The sequence below is a fragment of the Pomacea canaliculata genome, linkage group LG4, assembly GCF_003073045.1.
Source record: "Pomacea canaliculata isolate SZHN2017 linkage group LG4, ASM307304v1, whole genome shotgun sequence".
In the NCBI taxonomy this organism is placed as follows: domain Eukaryota; kingdom Metazoa; phylum Mollusca; class Gastropoda; order Architaenioglossa; family Ampullariidae; genus Pomacea; species Pomacea canaliculata.
Window position 1 is genome coordinate 14,630,214 of NC_037593.1, and position 20,045 is coordinate 14,650,258.

A 20,045-nucleotide genomic window follows, 5' to 3' on the forward strand; every position below is an offset into this window, starting at 1 on the left:
TCATAGCAATTATCTTCCTTCTCATGCTAACACAATGGTCACAATTTAAAAAAAAAAAACAAAAAAACACTGCTTCACAACCAGCCTTATAACAGAATTAAACTTACATGGCCACTCTGTCTTCTGGGCATCCTCTACCTATGAATTTCCAGAGTAACAGTATTTTCAAAATATATGTAAGAATATATGATCTATCACATAACTCCTGCACCAAAAATTAAAGATTTCCTTCTTTAAATTTATATAAAATACAAGAATATGACAAAGACAGATAAACATTTTAAACACTCACTTCGTTATTGTGCCATCAATGTCTGAGATGACAATTCTGTCATCATGGTTCCAGAGGTATACATGAGAAACACAGCGAGTGGTGCCCTGGTATTGGGTAGTAACAGAATATACTATCTCATTCTGTCCTTCACGTAAATTTAACTTGCCCTGTGCAGACAAAAATGTGCTATAACAAGTAAATTATTAGTACACAATTAAGGCACAATTTAACTCACACCATCTCATACAATGAGGTCATTAAAATATTTCAAGTATATACATAAATACAAATAAGTAGCATAAAAACTTTTTTGCTATCTTATATAAAAGATTGCATGCATTTTCACACACACCTCCACGCAAATATTCTTCTTGCACACCTGCATGTCTGCATCTAGACACATGACCATTCACAAAACCATGTGCACACATGATCTCTTACAAACACAAACTCTCTCTTACAATGTGTTCTGTTGACAGTCTCAGGGTTTTTCTATATTTCCCTCTTGGCTCTTCCATGTTGACCTCCTGGGTTTCTTCCATTGTTAATGTTAATGACTTCATCTGCTCTTGATGTGTTGGTTCTTCTTTTACATAGATATGCTGCATACTGGAAGTCTCCTTTTCAGAATTGTCTGTATCTGTCTCAGTGCTTTGTAAATCTGCTTCTTTTTGCCTGTAACATGATAAAAGTAAATTATTTTTGAGACATCTTTCTCATGGATTCAAGAGTAATCTGGCCAAATATATAATTATATATTTGAACAATAGATATTCCTGGTATTATGTACAAAGATTAGAACATTTATATATTATTATAACTAAATGGGTAACTTATTTTTCTTTGACGTAAGGGCATCATTGAGAGGCTAGACTAGGATGAGCTGTGAAGATCAGGGCTGAGGGAAAGTGATTTTTTTTAATGTTTGTTTTGGAATACTCTTCCCCTTTACTGAGTTCGAGAAACTTGAGTTTCCCTTGGTGTTATGCCGTGAAGCCCTGACCAGTCTTAATTAGTGAAGTTCTGACCCGACTTGCTAGAAGAGTGCAAATTACTCACTCAAAAAACCTGTTGAGGTAAGTCTAAGTCATTTTGACTTTTGAATTGCTGACTGAATGCAAATTATTAATTGGGAAACATCAGATTAAAAACTGAATTTTATTACTCAACTCTTCAATTGTTGTTTGTTAAGCAATTAATTAACATTTTCACCTGCTGGTAATTACACCTGCTAAAGAAAACACTGAGCAGGCCCTACTTCCTGCATTAAGAGATAATCATGTCATGAATGATTCCACATTCTATATCAAGTGATTACACATATGCCAAGCATATGACAGATGAGATGATAGTAAACATCCTCACCTGTCAACCTATAACATTGTGCCTTTCCAGGTATGACTTTGGGTAAATCACTAAATGACAAAGAACATTTCTCTGCCCAACACATCCTTAACAACTAGCATCAAGGAACAATGTACAGCCCCTACCTGCTGGATTTCCTGGGTGTGCTGTGGACACTTGTTGGTGGACTTGTGGCTGGGCTGCCAACTGGACTCATGCTGGACTCACTCTGCTGACCAAAACCATAGTCAAGGTAACTCAGTCCACAAAACTGATCAGCAAATAAATCTGATGAATGATCTAATTTCTATTATTCCCAACAAACGTTTCCCTTTCAGTCACATTGAATGAATAGATCCTTTTAGTCACTCTATCAGCCAGCCTCAGTTTGGGTCCTCCATGCCTTGGTGCAGTTACACTGGAGTCTCAAAGGAGGGACGTTGTTAGCCTGATAGTATAATATTGTATATCATCTGCCATCGCAAATGATTGAAGTTAACAATAATAACATTGTTTACATGTACTAAATTATCAAAGCTTAAAATCATGAGATCAAAAGAAAGACACAAACTGTGTTCATGGCTGGAGAAAAAGTTTAAATAATGCTAACCAGTTTACTGGAGTTTCCCTCATTATCACTCATACCCCCAGCACCAGCCATCATGGGCACCACAATGGAGGCACGCTGCGCAGATGTTGTGTGCATGTTCAGATCATCAGCACCACCACCTGCGGTTGCAACGGTGGAACGTCGCCAGGAAAACCATGACAAACCAGAGCCTTTTTTTTTTGCAAGTTTTTTGGGCATGTGCTCTTTCACCAGACTAGTAATTGTTGGCTGCAACAGAAATGATTGTTTGGCAAAGCTGTGAAAGTCAAAAATGACTTTTTAAATACCCACTAACATTTTTATTAATACATATACAGTCGGACCTCGATAAGTCAACCTCCCATAAGTCGAAAACCTCCCTATATCGAATTAATTGTTAGTTCCCGGCCAAATACCTGCGCCCATTACGCCATTTTCCCTAACTCCAAAACTCCGTAAGTCGAATGTTTTTCCAGGTCCCTTTGAGTTCGACTTATCGAGGTCCGACTGTATATGCATTCCAGATATCATGCCATGACTTCAAGTATTTCAGTGATTATAAAAGGGGCTGGTTTTCTTCCTATGTTTTCTTTGGTGGCCTAGAGTTTTTCTTCCAATGTGGCTCTCTAAGGCCAGACCTCTGTCCAAGTCTGTGTAGTGGGAAGAGCTGCAGGACATGCTCATGGGTCTGTGGGAACCATCTTGAATGGCAGTTTTCTTTTATGATAGCCCCATGTGGTACATTTGTGCACATAGGTGCAGTCAAAAGATGATGGGGTCTGAAGGTGGCATTTCAGACTAAGCATCTGGTCATCCTATGGTGGGTCGTGTTTATTTTTTGAAATGGTGCTTCATTAAAATCTTGGCTTTGCTGTAGGGGATTGCTTGGTTTGGCTGCTCAAGACGGCTGCCAGACCTGGCAAGTTTGTCAGATTCTCACTTCCCGACAGGCCATAGTGTGCAGGGATTTACTAGAAAACCACCTTTATATACTGAGTCAGAGGTGAAGTGTGTCTTGTTCCAACTGATTTCTGTGGGATTGCAAGCTCTGGATGACAGGTCTGCAGTCAGGAAGAAAACAAGAAGGGGAAGGCCTGAAGTTCTGGCTTTTTTCATCTGCTGGACATCTTCTGAAGTGCACTACATGACCCTAAGGGCTATGTGTTTGATATGCAAACAATAGCTCTACTCTCTTTCCCCCTGATGCTCAAGTTTGCAGAACCACCAGACACTACGATGAACTTTCTCAAGACTGAGGGAACATCATCCTTGCCTGGCAAGACACAATGATGACACCATGTCGAGATATCTATCTGACAATAAGGCATGGTCTGAAAGGTTACAAGTCAGCTATTTTCTTGATTCCTATAGATTCCCACACTATGTACAAACAGCAGTCAAAATCCCTTCCCCTTCATTGGCTGAGACTCATAGTTAAGTGTGGACACAATGGCCATTGGGTTTATCTTGAGTCACATCGGACCTGGTCCCTGACTTCATCAGAGAAGACATGCCCATGTAATACATCAGCATCATGCTACACTGCATTTAGTCTTTCACTTAAGCCAGGGTGTGGAATGAGGAAGCTAGCAGTGAGAGTTGGGTTTCAGCTGTAGGCCAGCGAGCCTGGCCATGAGGAAGCAACTAAGGTCCAAAGGTTCATTCACTAGCCATCCACTCCATACACTTCTATTAGTACAATTTGACACAGCAATCATAAATTAATGAACAAATGAATGAAAATGATTTACTTTTGACAGCCCGATTAATTGTGAATTCCTTACCTCAGGCAGAGGTTTGCTAAATGCCATTTCTGCAACCACCATAGGAGATGCAGTGGTCCAGTTGTAATACCTATTATATCAAAAGTATTTAAATCATGTAATTCTGCCCATGCTAATTCATTGTATTCTCAATGTTCATAAGTGGTGTGAAAGAAAGAGAGAGAGAAAAACCATATGCTCCCATGTAAGCATCCATGTATGTACATACAGACATGTAGAGGTTATATGTAGACAGATTTATATTATATCTAACTTCACATATTAGCATGCATACCACAGAGGATGCACACAAGCATGTACAAATTACTAAAGACACTCACTGATCTCTGATCTTGACGACAAGATCTGGGTTGTTAAGCAGTGATGGTTGTTCAGCAAGATCATCGTAAGTGACCACTTTCTGCATGAATTTGTCTAGAGTGATGCCTTCAGCATCACTGAGGCCTCCACACAGTGAAAGTGAGACTACCCCCAAATGACGAACTTCTGACTCTAAGAAACTGACGGGCCCACCAATAGCTCCCTCGACAGAATGGGGAGACTGGGGCAGTGATGCCCCTCGTCCAGATTCACTGTCATCCTCTCGATCTCTGATGGAAACAAACCTGCCAATTTTAATTGGAAAAAATACTATTCAAAGATGATAACTGAAAAGTAGCTGACATAGTAGGGGAAAAAAACCAAAACTAAAATTCAAATCTAAATTTAAGTCTGTGACTCCAACATTCAAGAAACAACAAAAACTCCAGAAATGGCTTAACCATTAAAATAACCATCTTTATTCTTATTCAATTTTTTTTCTTCAAAATTTTAATGTCTATTATTATGATGATAATTATATATACTCCACACATGGAATGTGTAGAGGAAATTAATATTCAATTCACTCTCATGATACTTTGTTATTTGATTACTGCAAATGTACAGCAATTAGCCTGATTAAAAGCAGTTAATGATCACAGAAGTGAATCATTCACAGTTTAAAAACTAAGTCTTACCGTGGATTGCCAAGGTAGAGTTTTGCAAGTTCAGGGTCATCTAAAGAAGCAAGGTCATCAAGATACATGCCTTTCCCTTCATCAGCTAGTGGGCTCTGTGCTTTCTTCTGTGCCTTTTGCTTGCTCAATATGGATAGCAGGCCTCCAGAACTGACGTTTTCTGAGTCTAGGAAAATTTAAAAATAAAACAATATCTAAGCAAGTGAGAAACAGAAAATCAAGCTCTCACAACAATTTATTAACAAGATATGAAAAAAAATATACAGTTTGTCTCATAGAAAACTAGAAAGTTTTTCCCCTCACTTTCCCTCTCTAGCATGCTCTCTATAAGGTGCTCCCTGCTGACATCCTTATCTGGAGAGTTGACAGGTGTCTGTTTGGGAAATTCTCCCCAGCTCCAAGTAGGGCTGGTCTCAGACAGAAGCTTATGCTGACTTTGCTCTGCATGCTGACGGTCCACCTCTGTATCACTCTTTGGACTTGGAGGTCTGGTAGGCAAAGGGCTAAAACAACAAGAGGTCAGAGAAGTGGAAGTAGTATATATGGATAAAGCCAAAAGGAATAAAGCTCAGCCTTAAAACTTCAAGAATGCACTGAAAAGCAAAGTGCAAATATTCAATCTTGTCATGACAAATGAACAATCACCTTGAAAAAAATGTACTGACAATACTTTTGAAAATAAATGTGTAGACAGCATAAGCATAGATGAAGCAAACTAAAACAGTAAAAACTGGGAAGAAACAATCAACCAAAATCAATATCTTCGTGTATCTTTATATGAAGATGAGACAAAGAAATTTGAGTATTTATGATGAGGTGATTTTAAAGTCACTTAACAGAGAACATAACAGTATTGTCGTTTACACTGACTCTTATACAACTCCACTATTACCAAACTGCAGAAAACCAGTGATAGGAGACTTTTCCTTTGTAGCAAGAAATTCTTGCCTCATTATCTAGTAACATTTCTGAAGCTGCAAGTTTCCCCATACCTTTGTGGTGGCGTTATTTCTGGGTCACTAAATGGCGTCAGGAAAGCTTCTAGTGAGTTTTTCTGTCGTTCAGTTCTGAAAATTCCATCTTCTTCCCCAGGTTCTTCACGTATATCGTCTGCCTTTTTCAGCACAGCTTCATTAAAGGAGAGACTTCGGTTGGCTCCAGAATTGTAGGCTATGACTTCTTCATCATCTGATGTGTCTGTAAACTCCATCTCAAATATGAGATCGGACTCCAAGCCCAGGCCTTCTGGCAAAGACTGTGATCGGGGGGAAGCTTTGCTGCTAGTCTTTTGTTTTTTCTTTTTTAGTACTTTTCTTCTTGGTTTTTCTTTAGACTTTTCTTTGTAGCTGAGGTCCAGCTTGATTTCCTTAAGTGAGGAAGATGGAGTAGGTGTGGACACAAGTATAGGTTTATCAAAGTCACTGTCAGGCTGTGTCTCATGATGGATAGCTGTCGCTGACTGCTCTGCACATTCAGCCTCTTCTTTCAACTTTGCAAGACCTTGCTTCATTAAGATCTTTGGCTGATATGATAGGAGAAGTAGCAAGGTATTCCAAACCTTCATTCTACAAAGAAAAAAGAACACTTTTCTTTATGTGGAAGAAAAGGAATAAACAGCAGCCCTTTTCCATTCACTCCAAATCTAAGAATTTTATATAGATACAGTTAGTGTGTTATGTTTAGTGTAACCTGATTTCACCCTGATGTAAAGTTAACATAATTTTGAGCCCAAATATTAATCAGGGTTAACACTTAGAAAGTTTAACAATCTTATTTAACACATTAAAATCTAGGGGAAATGCTGCAGCATGGCACCAGCACTCTTAAAAAAAATATGTCACATGTATCCCAAACTGATGTCTTCCCAAGAAAGATGAATATCATTTAAAGGCTTTCATCTAAATACGAAAGAAAGAAAATGAATGCAGGACTGATACAAACATGGTGACCAGTCGTAGACTTACCTCTTCTTCGTCTTCCACTTCACACACAAAGAAAGCCTCCCCTGCATCTCCCAACTTCATATGCAGGTCAACTGATTGTCCATTGATTTCTATGTCCACCTAATGTATCCAAGATGCACACATGCTAAGCATTTTCATTGCCACAAAAATTAATTTCTAGCATAGTCACCTGCTTGCTTAACCTTATGTTTTCTTCAGTACAGCATGGAGCTAAGCATTATTTTTTAATGAATATCTCAATCTACATACTATGGAGAAGATATATGACTAGTGTAATGCTGCCAATCTTTGGTTATATTTGTGGATGTAATTGCCTGTAAAGTCCCACTCTAAGACTGACCAAGATATTCCATCATTTTTTTTGTCATGCAAAGAAATGAAAACACCATGATGATAACTGCCCTTTTCTATGGCTATGCTACAGGGTTTTAACTTGGTAGCTCCTTCACACGTATATGCAATAAATACTATTCTATTTTTTTAATACAATGAACAATATGAAATAATGAAAAAACTTCGTAGTTACATCATGATGAGAGTTATCTCCCTTAAGCCATTATCAATGAGTTTTCTTCTTTTTCAGAAAGTTTAGTGAATGTAACTAAAATTCCACGGAAATCGTGTCAACAGCAAGTGGGAGAGTGGGGGTGTGGACCTTCAAAATTATATTAGACATACCTCATTTATTATCATTTTACAAAGCAGTACACTTTCAAGATGGACTGAGACAGGAACAGTTGATTTCTGCTTAATTTGTACATTTCTTAAGAGTGTTTGTCCTTCTACCTCTTTTAGTTTGGGTTTTTTTTTCTTTATATTTTTTGTAAATAACCTACTTTTATGCATTCCTGGGAAAGTAGCTCCATCTCATAATTTTTGTGAATGATATAAAAAAATGCATAAAGAGATTTTTTTTTTCTCCATCATCTTTCTCACCTTTAACTTTAACAACTGAAAAATATCAGCAAGCAGATGTAAAAATGCAAAACATCTTCACTACAATGCCCTTCTTGTTTGCTCACTTTCCCATGCATAGCCTTATTAAATATCTATTATCAACAAATAATTGTGCTTCATCTACTAAATCATCATAAATTACTAATATCATGGCTTCAAGTTATTTCCTCCTCTTCTTCTTTAAGCCCGGGTTTATTTATAAAGTTCAGTCTGAATATGACAAAATAAAGCATACCACTTTTTCTCTGGAGCGAAGAACTCCAAGTTTTCCAAACCGTACGTGGAAGGGAGAAGATAAGTATGTTCCATCTGCCTGCTTCACAATTATGACATCAATGGCACCAGTCAGAGTGGCAGAATTTATCTCATTATAAAAGCCCTTTATGCTGGAGTACACACGCCCAACAAACCCTAGACTCATTGTTGGTTTGCTTACTTCTCTCAGTAGCAGCCTGCAATTAATTTATGAAAAAAAAAATGGTTTTGCATAAAATATTCTTTCCTACACCACATCGACTTCTGCATGCTTTTTCCTGCTCCTATATGCAAACATGCACACTCTCTCTCTCAAGAACATACAGATACACAAATAATAATATTCTACAATTTCTAAATCAATGCTTGAAATAATTTAACGCATATCTGAAAAGTTCATGGACTTGTATTGCTCTGATATCATTAGCTGTTCCCTGACGTTATTTTCATCTCTTATATCACCAGCTCAGTCATACAAAATATCACTCAAACTGATCAATTCTGTTCACTAAAAGAATACTGATAGTCTTGAAAATAACCAACTTTGAAGATTATCATTACATCTAATGTCTGTGATACAGTAATAGCAGTTTTCCCTTGCATTTTTAAATATGCACAATATATCTCTAATTTCTGCAGCAGAATCAATGGTTCGTTATCTATGTATAGTATACTATGAATTATGCTAACACAATATATACTATAGTGATGAGTGACATCAAAAACAGATAATGGAGTTATGACAACAAAGTTCACTGTATTGCAGGCGGATGGGGAAAACGGCTACTGAAGCTGGCCTGGGTTTCCAGAACGCAGAGAATAGAAAAGCAACAGATAGCACTATAATTATACCGGCATTAAAACTATGGAACTTTACATCGAATATGTATGTGTTTACTGCATCATAACATAACAAATTTACAAACAGAAAGTTAGACGTGGTCCAGAATACAACGGTTACCAAGCAATTTCAAGAAAAGGCAAAACTGACCCCACTACAGTAAAATAATGGACTTTGGAATGAAAAGCGCTTCAGCCAGTTTTCAAAAGAAACTTGCCTGTTTGTCTGAAAGACGGAAGATGCTGATACAGCATCACAGCTGTCTTCCTAGATAGTATCTCATTCAAACATTTTACTGAGGCGATGTCCGAAATGCCATCACCGAGGTACCAGACGACAATCAGCTGCCATTCGAGTCAGCTACAACCTATCGTCTGATCGTCCCGAGCAGGGTCAAGGTAAGCCAGATTTGTAAGACGTAATTTCATTGGTTGAAAGCGGGGTGTGCGACCCCAGGCTGAGTCAAGATGGGCGTCTGGTGACGAAATCTATTTTCGAACTGTCACTCTATATATATATACACATCCGTGCTCAAAATGTACACTTTGTCGCTAGTCTGGTTTTGTTATCGTTTCAAAAACTGCACAGAGCCAATCGGGGTTGGCATGAAGTCAAGGACAAAGGTAAACGAAACAACAAGTACGTCCATCGGTAAACAAAGAAGCGCGTGATTCGACTTCGACTGCATTGTTGTGGCCTGAGCGTAAGGCCATTAGTGATTTACGACCGTTTATACGATGAAAAGAAACTTAAATCTCTTGGCTTTATTTTTAGTTACACGTAAAGGTGACCGAAAAAGTATAACGTATAGTTATTTTTAATTCCATGAAAATTACACTTAGCTTATTGGGATTTCCATTTCACGTTTCCCATGAATCACGAATCTGTATACCCGTGCTTAAACTGGGGGAACATGTAACGATTTGTGGCAGCTCTTTAAAGAAATAATGACAACATCTTAAGACTTCTATAAATATATATATTATGATCTGCGCATGGTAAAGGATGATCAATATATTATTCAGAAAATCGATGTTTACCAATAGATAACTAATTTCTGTAACAATATAATTATATGTTTTCTGAATGGTCTGTAAGTTAATTTCTGTGTTTGGCATATACATTGATCGATCTGATCAAGGCCAACAAAAATTATTTTAGGCGTCGATCTTGTAATGGGTCCCAATATATGTATATATTTGGAAGCATTTATAATTGCTTTTCTCCTTTAAGTCGTTGTCTCCGTTTCTAAGATTAGCTGCGATGCCTTTTGCCTTCATACTTCGTTTATATTTCTTGCTGGTCTCTGTAGCTGGAGTTAAGAATATTTTACCGCTGTGAAGGGGACAGAATCAGGCGTACGTTTTAAATCGTTGCGTCATCACTATTATTATCATAGGTATCATCAACAATATCCGATCGAGCAGTCCTTGGACATGAAACTGTCCCGAGACTGACATATAGACATGTATACGCCCACCACATTGTACTATGAAGGCCGTGTGCACCGACTGACGCGCTCACTTGCGCCTGAAGGCGTGACATCGTGTGGTTCGTCTCTTCGCGAGGCTACAAGGGACGCCCAGGGACGTTGTATGCAACGGCTCGTGAGTCACTGCCTTCCAGCAGAGGGCCATAGGTGTTGTCACTTCTGTGACCTTTGACCTTATCGCACAAACAAGCAACGTAAGATCGTACAGTACAAAGCGCATCACGCGTGATTCGCACAGCGCCTCGATCAAGTGATACTCGTGATGGTCTTGCAAGAAAGACAGCCGTGAGTCCGTAACCTTACGATGCAAGCAACAATGCCTGTAGTTTTTCCAGTTTTTTTTTTTCATTTTCACGCAAAAGAACTATGAAAAATGTAAACAATATAAAAATAAAAAAATTACAAGCACACCACCATAGGACCTCATAAAAGGCCTCTACCCACTATTTAAAGTGAAATCAATCGGCGGGAAATAATAAGCTTTGAAATTATTATTTAAAGTGCTTTATACTATTTATATACTTTTCCGAACAAGTATTTATTTGCAAATCGTGTATGAAATCGCCCTGCAGTGCTCTCCACCTTATCAAGATTTCTTATTTGGCTTCGCCACTTTTTCATCCGGCTACATGGTCTCCACTTGGCGATGAAGATTTCCGGAAGTGAGGGTCATGATAAATCTGCGCTTTGGGATCTTTGTATGAAAAACACTTATTCCGTTTAACCATGGATGTGTATAGGTGGATATAATTGCTGCCTGTCTGCCAAGACCAACGCCTCTTGCGAAGTTCTCCGCTGTTAGCCTCGGCGAGCCTAAACACAGAATGTGACTAAGCCGAAAGCTTTGTAGAAGAATGCGTAGTTTTAGTAGTTAATCTGAAATGTGAATAAACCGGAAGCTTTGTAGTAGCATGCCTCGTTTTATAGTAGTTAACTGGGAAAAAAATCGTCTGCCAGCAGTCCAGTAATACAAGTTCGTGGATTAACATAGCTTGCCTCTCTAGTGAGGTCATGGACATGCGCACTACTATGGAATGAAATTCCTCATCAGCTTCTTCGGTTGCCTGGCGATTACGTCATTGATTATACGCGCATGTGTCTGCCTTTATTATTTTACATATTAAAGTTTGCTGACTTACTTTTGTTTTGTTGTGGTCGTGTGTGTCTGTGCGTTCTGTTTGTGTTTACTGCAATGCATATTTTGAGAAAGAGAGAGCATGGCGAGATGTGGTACACCTACTGCGTCATCCACTCCTGCAGTCACTTCTGCAACGACGAAGAGTGTTGACTAGTGTGACCTTGCAGGGTATATGGCTGATAATATAAGATCAACCCTCGGTAACAAAAGACGCCCATAAGTGAAAAAGAGAAAAGAAAAGACGTCCACGGCATTTTCCAGCTGTATAAACAACATTCATGCTACATAGCAGTCAGCAGGCCATGCAGCCTTTCAGCTGATGTATATCGTTTGTCATGGATTTTTACCTGCGGAAAATGCCTCTGCGTTCTTATTTCTGAGATTCTACGAAAATGCAAGTTCACTTGCGCTACACATAGAAACCTATGATTAAGATCAAGGAGTTGTTCAAATCACATTTACTGGTCAGTAATGTCTGTGCATGTCCTTCGGCAGCGGAGAAATAAAAACAACTAATAGACTAAATGTTCAAACTACCTCCCTGTTTCTGATTAATTTTTTTTTTAAAGTGTCACTGAAACACCAGTTGTAACTATGCATCTTATACGCGTAATAACAAATATGTGTTGTCTTGTTATACAATTCTGACTTTTGATGATCGTTCATTTCGCCCCCTGTCTTGTAAGCAATTAATGCATAAAAAAAAACCCACAAAATCATTACATAAAACATACCTCGTTATAACCACTGCAAAGACGCTCGATCACAGGTGATCGTGAATTCTAGCAACCACACATGGGTATTGGCTCATCAGTTCTCACCCATGTATCTCCGCAGCATGCACTGATTAACATCGTTCTTGGCAACAGGTGATGTGCAGATGATTATTTCATTCACCAGCCTGACGAAAAGCCGCGCTTTCCCTCCTTCCTGCAAGAGGTCACCAACGCTTGGAGATTCGCCAAGGTCAGCATCAAATTTGGAACGATCGAGTAGCACTCTGCTCGAGAGAGTGATGAAAAGATGCGGAATTGTATATGCAGTGTATAGGTGCTCTCCGATCTCAAGGGGTTAATTCCACGTTCGGGATTTTTTCCCCCACTAGCATGAGCAAGTCGACGTTTTATGACTGTTTCCGTTGATGTAACCGAAGAAAAATTTTCATGGGACGGCTTGTAACGCTTACACGCAAGTATAACGGTCGACAGGAGCTTTTTATGGAGGACGGAGATTATGTCAGCCGTGTTGGTAAACTTAAAAACTCTCCGCACCGCCCATTGTCGGTTGAGTTCGATTTTCAGCCAATCGGAAGGCTGGGTTCGAGGGGAGTGTACCCACAGGGGCAAATGGTTGCTGGACGGCTCTGTGGCGGCACGCTATCTACGAAGTAGGCTAACGTGAACTCTAAAAGGTAGACACTGACTAGATTCCAGAGAAATATTTATTTGCTGTAATGCTTTGTTGAGTGTACGCACGCACATGCGTATGAAAAGAAAAGACTGGCAGAGACGGAAAGCAAGATGTAGAAGTGAAGAAACGGCCCGGCAATCTGACAACGGAACTCCTGGTACAAATGTCGGTAAATGTATGCAAATGCACCGCAAGGGGGACTCCTGGCACAGCTGTTTGTATCTAAGGAGAACTGCGCCGGATTGGCATTGTTTACCAACGCGCGATTTGACCTGTTAGGAGTCAAGGACACTCAAGTGCTTGGCTGTTATCTCACGCACAATATTTTGGTGTGTGTGTCTGCTGTTGTCTAACTGCTGTCTGTACCACGAAATGTCACTGCTATTACTGTGACGTGTTCGGAGATTTGTGAATTTCTTGACATCTGTCTAAATGTGTGTGTGTATTGAGTCTATAGTCTAGTCATACGGTTCTGATATTCCATATGCTTCGTTGTATATCCAGTGGTGCAAAAGGTCACAAGCCCACAGTCATGATCGGATGTACGGATCTCGTCGCGAGCAAGCTGTTCTTTCTCATGATGTGGTACCTGCATGTTTACAGCATATGGTTCATAATAATAATAATGTGAACTTACAACAGTCAAAGCCAGGCTCGAATTGCTTTACAAAAAAATAGTAGTCATTTTTACAAAATGAAAGAAAAATCATCCGTCAAACAACTTTCCAACGCAAACTTATATACATACAAGTGTAATGTCAAACCACGCACATACGTCAAAACACACGTAAACATAAAAAGATTTATCTACTTCTCGCACGTGTGAGACGGTGACACCCACATAGCTATTCACACACACACATGTTATATATGTGTAGTAATTATTTGTTGCCCTGTCAGTCACTCTAAGAACAGGCATAGAGACACATGCATGCATCAACGCACGCCCCTTTCACGATCGCATGACTGAGCTGTTTGCCAGCATCAAACATCACTTTCCCCCTCCCATTTCCATGTTCTTTACGGAATATTTTTGTTTTTTCTCTATCACTCTTCTCACAATCCCTTCTCCGCCCAGTCGCTACCTCACGGGTAAATAGACAAGCTGACACCCACATTTGCAGTGCTTTACAACTTTAACGATTACCTTACGTGTGTGTAGACAAAGAGAACAGAAGCTAATCTTCACATGATACAGCGCCATGGCGTGTGAGTCTGACTCATGCAGCCTTTAGACGGCAACTTATTCAGAGTTGAAAGGCTTATATAGTCGTTTTTGTATAGTCACCAGCTGAGCTATGATTGTCTGCAGTATTTCTCTCCCCACTCCCCGTGCCTTCTTTTGTTAGTGCACAGTTTCTCAGAAATACACTTCCCTGAACATGGAGTAGAATTTCTCTCTATTGTATGACTCGTGTTTTAATGGGGCGCCCTCGACAACATCTCAAAATAACTGTTTTCCTAGACAGCAGGCGGTCAAAGACAAGCAAGTCAGTGAGTGTCTCTCTATCACACATACATACTAAAGAGGAAGAGAAACACAGAGAGAGAGAGACCAGAAGACTGACACAACACGCGCGTGCACATACACACACAGATGGGTAGAGACGCGTATGCACAGCAATGAATTTTTATCTTCTTGGCTTCCTTTATATGTACATGCATTCACAAACACATGCATTTATGCGAACATATATATGAATCAATGCATGTCTACACCCATGCATGTACTTAGTGTATGCCGAGAGAAAGAGCATTAGCCCATTAACACTTCTCTCGCCAGTTAACACCGCACACCATTTCCGGTCAAAGCTTTGCATCGTTGAATAGTACGACGGCGGATGTAGAACATTGGATGAATATAGCTGTCTTTTCCTTCGGTCCGTATTCAAAGTCAGGTGCAGGTCAAGTGCTTGTTGCCAGGCAACAGAGTCTGGCGTTTCCACTGTGCGCATGCGCATTAAGAAATCTGACTGATACATGATATCGAATTAAAGAGTTAAACCTTTTTTTTTTCAATAGACCTTTACAGAAACAATTGATTTGAAAGAAAGTGTATCTTTACATCTAGATTCTAGAATGAGAGCTATGTTGGGGGAAGTTGGTCACTCCTCAAGTGTTGCGCCAAACAATTGTCGCTTTCCATATTAACTATATAAGAGCGTGTAATAATTGGCTCATTTCAGTCTTTACCCTTTTCCTGTTATTTTTGTCGACATAACAAAAATTATGCCAGTTTGTGAACTGCATTACATCATTGTGGGGAAGTCGAAAGAAACCTTATTTTTAGTTCTGGAATCGAAGGTTATGAAAAACTGGAAGGACTTGGAGATGCGAGATATTTTCATTTCAAACTTTATATACATGAAACACACGTGTCAATGCACTTTCGAACTTTCTGGCCACTTCCTGCCCTGTGTCTCAGACCGCTAGTACCGAGTCCCTGACACGGTCGTGCGAACCATGTGTCCAGACTCGAGAACAGTCAACCATCACAGCCCGGGCCACGACTTTCATTTTCGGCCTAGTTGGAGACCTTCACAATAATTATATTTCATAAATTACATAGTCTCATTCAAGCCCAAATTGTATGCAGCCTTTCTAACCCCAGAGCTATTTATAGCGCGTAATTTTAGCACATGAAATATCAATTCAATTTTTATTTCGAAAATCATGGATGTCTTATCATAGTCAATTTTTAACGCACCTCTTATTTAGATTTTTCTTTTTAAAAAAAAGGTTGTTACATCTTGAAGTGTATATCAAACTTACTTTAAAGGTCAGCATTGGAGTCTGGGGCAGTGAGGGTTTAGGACAAAGATTAGGGCTTGGGTTTCACACAAAAAAGAGGGAGGGGTGGCAATGCGCCAGAGTCCCCCATTTCTGTGGAAATAAAAATAAATCCTTTTTCACGATCCTTTGGATTATAGGCATCAGAAATGCAGTGAAGCAAAGTATACAGCAGACTTACTGCTGGCTCTGGTCGTGTTATTCAGCCGCCAAGTGCAAACGCTAGCGCAGGGTTACAGGCACCGGCTTTTTGTGGGGATGTCTGTGTGAGACGAGAGCAAACCTAGCAAGATGCACTGCTTGTAAAGATGAGGAGAGCAATGAGGTAAAATATAAGCCTTAGTTATTTGCAGAAGGTGCACACAAATTTGTAACAATAGCAAGCATAGAAAGAACCAACAAACTCACAGTTTCCTTCTTCGTGCGGATCACTATCGTCTTGTAAGGGACCGTAAACATGAAGTAGAGGTCCCTCTGCCACAGACTTAGCTATATAGTCATGAACCAGCCTGGTTCAAGGCCCTAATAAAACATTAAAGAGGGGCAACGGTCGCCCTGTGAATTGGATAAAAGGGTTAAGAATGTTTATCGCCTGGGACTGCGACCGCTTACGTAATCGTCATCACTCAGGGTTACGTCTGTTTATTAGAAGACCGGGATACTTAGCCCCTGAGAACAGTGTTTGTCTTCGTTGCCACCGACTGGACACCGGTGCTGAAGGAGGGAGCTACACGGGTGTCGTAACAGTCGTAGGTTATGTGAGAAAGAGGGACGGTAGATAGGTCATAGGTATCCCGAGTACAGTTCAGGGGTGTGTGGTCACTTTAGTCAAAGTTCAAAGTGTCAGGGCAAGTCAGATGTAGTTTGTCTTCGTCGCCACCGACCAAAGGAACAGTTCGTGTCCCAGGTTGTGACCTGTAGGTCAGGAACGGACCGCGTGTCCGGACTTATATATAGACATTGACACAAGACCTCATTATCTTCCAAATTTACTATTCTGTAACTCTCGATTTCCGACCAGTTGCCGGGTCGCTTTGAGTAGTTATATGCATATTCAATTTCATGTCAACGTAATTTTGCTTTTATTGTTTTAATAATAATTGTATGCGTTGTACAACTGTCTTGTCAGTCTTGTTTGCACACGCGGGTAAAAGTGGTTACCAGTGCGTAGCGTGTGGACGTGCGAATAAGCGGGTGAGTGGATGTGAGAGGGCGAAAGTCGGGTGAAGCGAGCCAGCAGAAGCATTCCCTTTTCCCCTCGGACGTTAGGCCCACCCTTCTCTTCTCACCAGTTTGTCACAGGTATGGACCACAAGTATGTCAGGGTTCTGTAAATGGAAACAAGTGCAGACCTAAGAAGCTGGCTGATAAATAAGTGGTCTTATGTATATATAATACTGTCCCATGTAAGACGCAAGATGCCAGGAACTGGAGCCAAAATGATTAGGCCTTAACACCCAACTCTAGAGAATGGTTTACATTCGTCAGACTCTCACTTTCGTGTCATTCGTTGAAGGAGAATTAAACTGTAATTCAACTCAGCAAAAGAAGCTTAGTGATATGTGCTCAAAACTTTTGCGCAGTCATTTTATTTTGTCGACACTGAACTCCATTCAATATCGCGGTGACCTGGGAATCTTTCAAAAGTAGCTGTAATCCTGCTCTCGAGCATCACTCTGATAGGGGTGAGAGGTGATAGGATTCAGTAGACCGCATGACTGGTGTCCCATCCACCCCCAACACACACAGACACACACATATACACACCCGACAATGCCTGGATACAGTCATCACAACAAGCAAGGGATCCGTAGACTCAAAGAAGCTTCGGATTCCACTGACCTTTGTCTGTCGCCACGAAAGAGAAATGTAAAGGGTTGGGTCGTAGATCTTTGAATTTGGAGCAGACAAATACATAATGCAACTCAGAGAGAGAGAGACAATATAGATATATAGCTTCGATTTTTTTTTTTTCATTTGTCAGTAAAGTAGCTTTCTCCCGCTCATCCTCCTAACCGGCTAACCCTCTTTCCCACTATAAGCCACAGACCTACATACAGAAGTCTGTGGGTTGGGAGAGCTCGCAGCGTCGGAGTTGCTACGGACTGTATTTTTTTGCAGGGACTACAGTACAGTATCTGAGGAAAGTCGGTCGTGTGACCCTGCGAACAGCAAAACCCGCTTGATCGGCAGTTTCAGCTGCAGCTGTGACCGACTTTCTGACTGAAGGTGCAAGTCAGGTTTGTGAAAAGGGTTGCATGGAGAAGCAATTGGACCGTCGAGTGTTGAGATGCAGAATCGCGCGCGCGCGCGCACACACACACAAGCAGAGATTTATTCAGACATTTCTCCTTCAGAGAAAGAGAGGGATGGTAGTAGGGGATGAGTGAGAAAAGATCGAGCAAAAGTCCTAAAATAATGTTTGCGCTCGTAAACATCGCTGACAAGTGATTGTGGGTGTGTGGGTATCTATACAATGGCTCAAGCACTGCATGCCACCAAGCTTTCATAGTCAACACATTGTGCAACGCCGCCCTATAATTATCATCACTGAGTGGAACCAGGAGCAAACATGTGTACGCGAAGAAGTAGTTCGATGACTTCATTTCCCGCACTTAATTCTTATGTCGGTAACGCGATAACCGACTAATCTACCCGACACCCGACTTTTTAAGTGGAGCGCGCGAGCAGTGAACGTCGCGTCTCCCGTTCCTGTCTTATTGGCGTCGGTCTCATGCCATTTCACAGTCAGTCTGCAATTTCAAATTCTGACACGTGTATGCTTGATCAGCTCTTTCCCTAGACAAACAGCTGTAGACTGGAACGGGTACCGAGATTTTCTGAAACTAATTTCTGCAGACACTCCGCCGCTAGCAAACGTCCGAGTTATGAACACCCGTGCACTTTCGAACGTCCTTCGAGGGTCATTCATTTACAAGTTACAAACGGTTTATATTGTAGTGGCTAACGTGGATATTTGTTACGGTCTTAGAATTCTTGCAGACTGGTTGCTTCTTTTTTCTTTTAATGTATTTGGAAGTGTTTCTTAAATGTTTTGTGAAAATACACAAAAGGTTTTATACATGACTATATATAATTAATATGGTAAAGACGATCAACTGTTTGTATTTGTTCCGATTTATAAATCGATCTCGGAAAAGTGACTTGTTCATAACCAGGAGTTCGCTTAATTGTATATACATTTACATTTACATTTACAAAGGTGATTAAATGATCCCTGTAGCAATAGTGACCCACATTTAAGCTGTATTTAAAAGTGCAAATGTACCTAAACATTTCTGTTTTCTCAAAGATATGTACCTTACAAGATAAAACAATATTGACAGTTGGAAATAAACTGTAGTCTGCATGAAGTTTTCATTTTTGCAGAGCAAAGCGCTCGATCTGTATAGTTTCATTATCACGTACATCTTAAGTTTATTTGCAAGAAATATATTTCCTACAAGTGAACAGGGTTAGGAAATAAATGTAACATTCAATGCCGATATCAAACCTGAGAAAATAAAAATTCAAACCACAACAACGAAAAAAATGCTCAGGAAGGAATTTAATTATGTCCTAAACCTTGTAAATATGTAAATAACTCGATCTGGCGTCACTGCACTTCAAATCTTCGCCTGTTAACATCTAGTAAGTTATAACTGCATAACATGTATATTTTGAATCTTTCTTTATCACACAAATGAAATGTTTAATTTGTTTCATGTTAAGCATGGTCAACAGTATTACGAGTTTCGCGTTGAAGTGCCTATAGTTGTTCACGGATTTCCCATATTCGTGGAGTCCTACGAACGGTCACCGGTCATTTCCCCCAATCATATCAGTGATCGATTTGTCTTTTGAGCCTGGGTCATATAAATTTTTGCTTCAAAAGAGTATTAGAACTTGTTTTCAGGTAATGTCTTATTTTTTCATGTACATAAATCTACATTTAGCCAGGCTTACATCTAGGCTTATATCACGAGCATCCTGAAAAATCATTCTAGAGCTTATTTTTTGGGGAAAAACACAAAATATGTGAAGGTCAGTTATTAATTGCAAACAAAATTTTCACTGTACTGATGTTTCATCACTCTGATCAGTCCCTTTCAAAACAAACAAACAAAAAACACCCCAAATTAAAAAGATACCAACAAATCAGGATCCAACATAATTCTCACTCCTATAGTGCACTCAACATAGAAACAA

At 39.9% G+C, this 20,045-nt stretch overlaps 1 protein-coding gene across 1 annotated transcript in view; it reads right to left on the reverse strand.

The window, feature by feature from the left end:
• LOC112561186 (phosphatidate phosphatase LPIN1-like) overlaps window positions 1–9,634 on the reverse strand; it is a 16,872-nt gene extending 7,238 nt beyond the window's left edge. The window contains 13 exon segments of the mRNA XM_025233497.1: window positions 293–441; window positions 736–949; window positions 1,765–1,847; window positions 2,229–2,456; window positions 3,992–4,061; window positions 4,312–4,596; window positions 4,990–5,155; window positions 5,293–5,492; window positions 5,982–6,502; window positions 6,504–6,554; window positions 6,954–7,052; window positions 8,146–8,362; window positions 9,224–9,634. Of these exon segments, the coding sequence (XP_025089282.1) occupies window positions 293–441; window positions 736–949; window positions 1,765–1,847; window positions 2,229–2,456; window positions 3,992–4,061; window positions 4,312–4,596; window positions 4,990–5,155; window positions 5,293–5,492; window positions 5,982–6,502; window positions 6,504–6,554; window positions 6,954–7,052; window positions 8,146–8,331 (2,252 nt within the window). The 5' untranslated portion in view covers window positions 8,332–8,362; window positions 9,224–9,634.
• Between the last annotated feature and the right edge of the window lie 10,411 nt (window positions 9,635–20,045).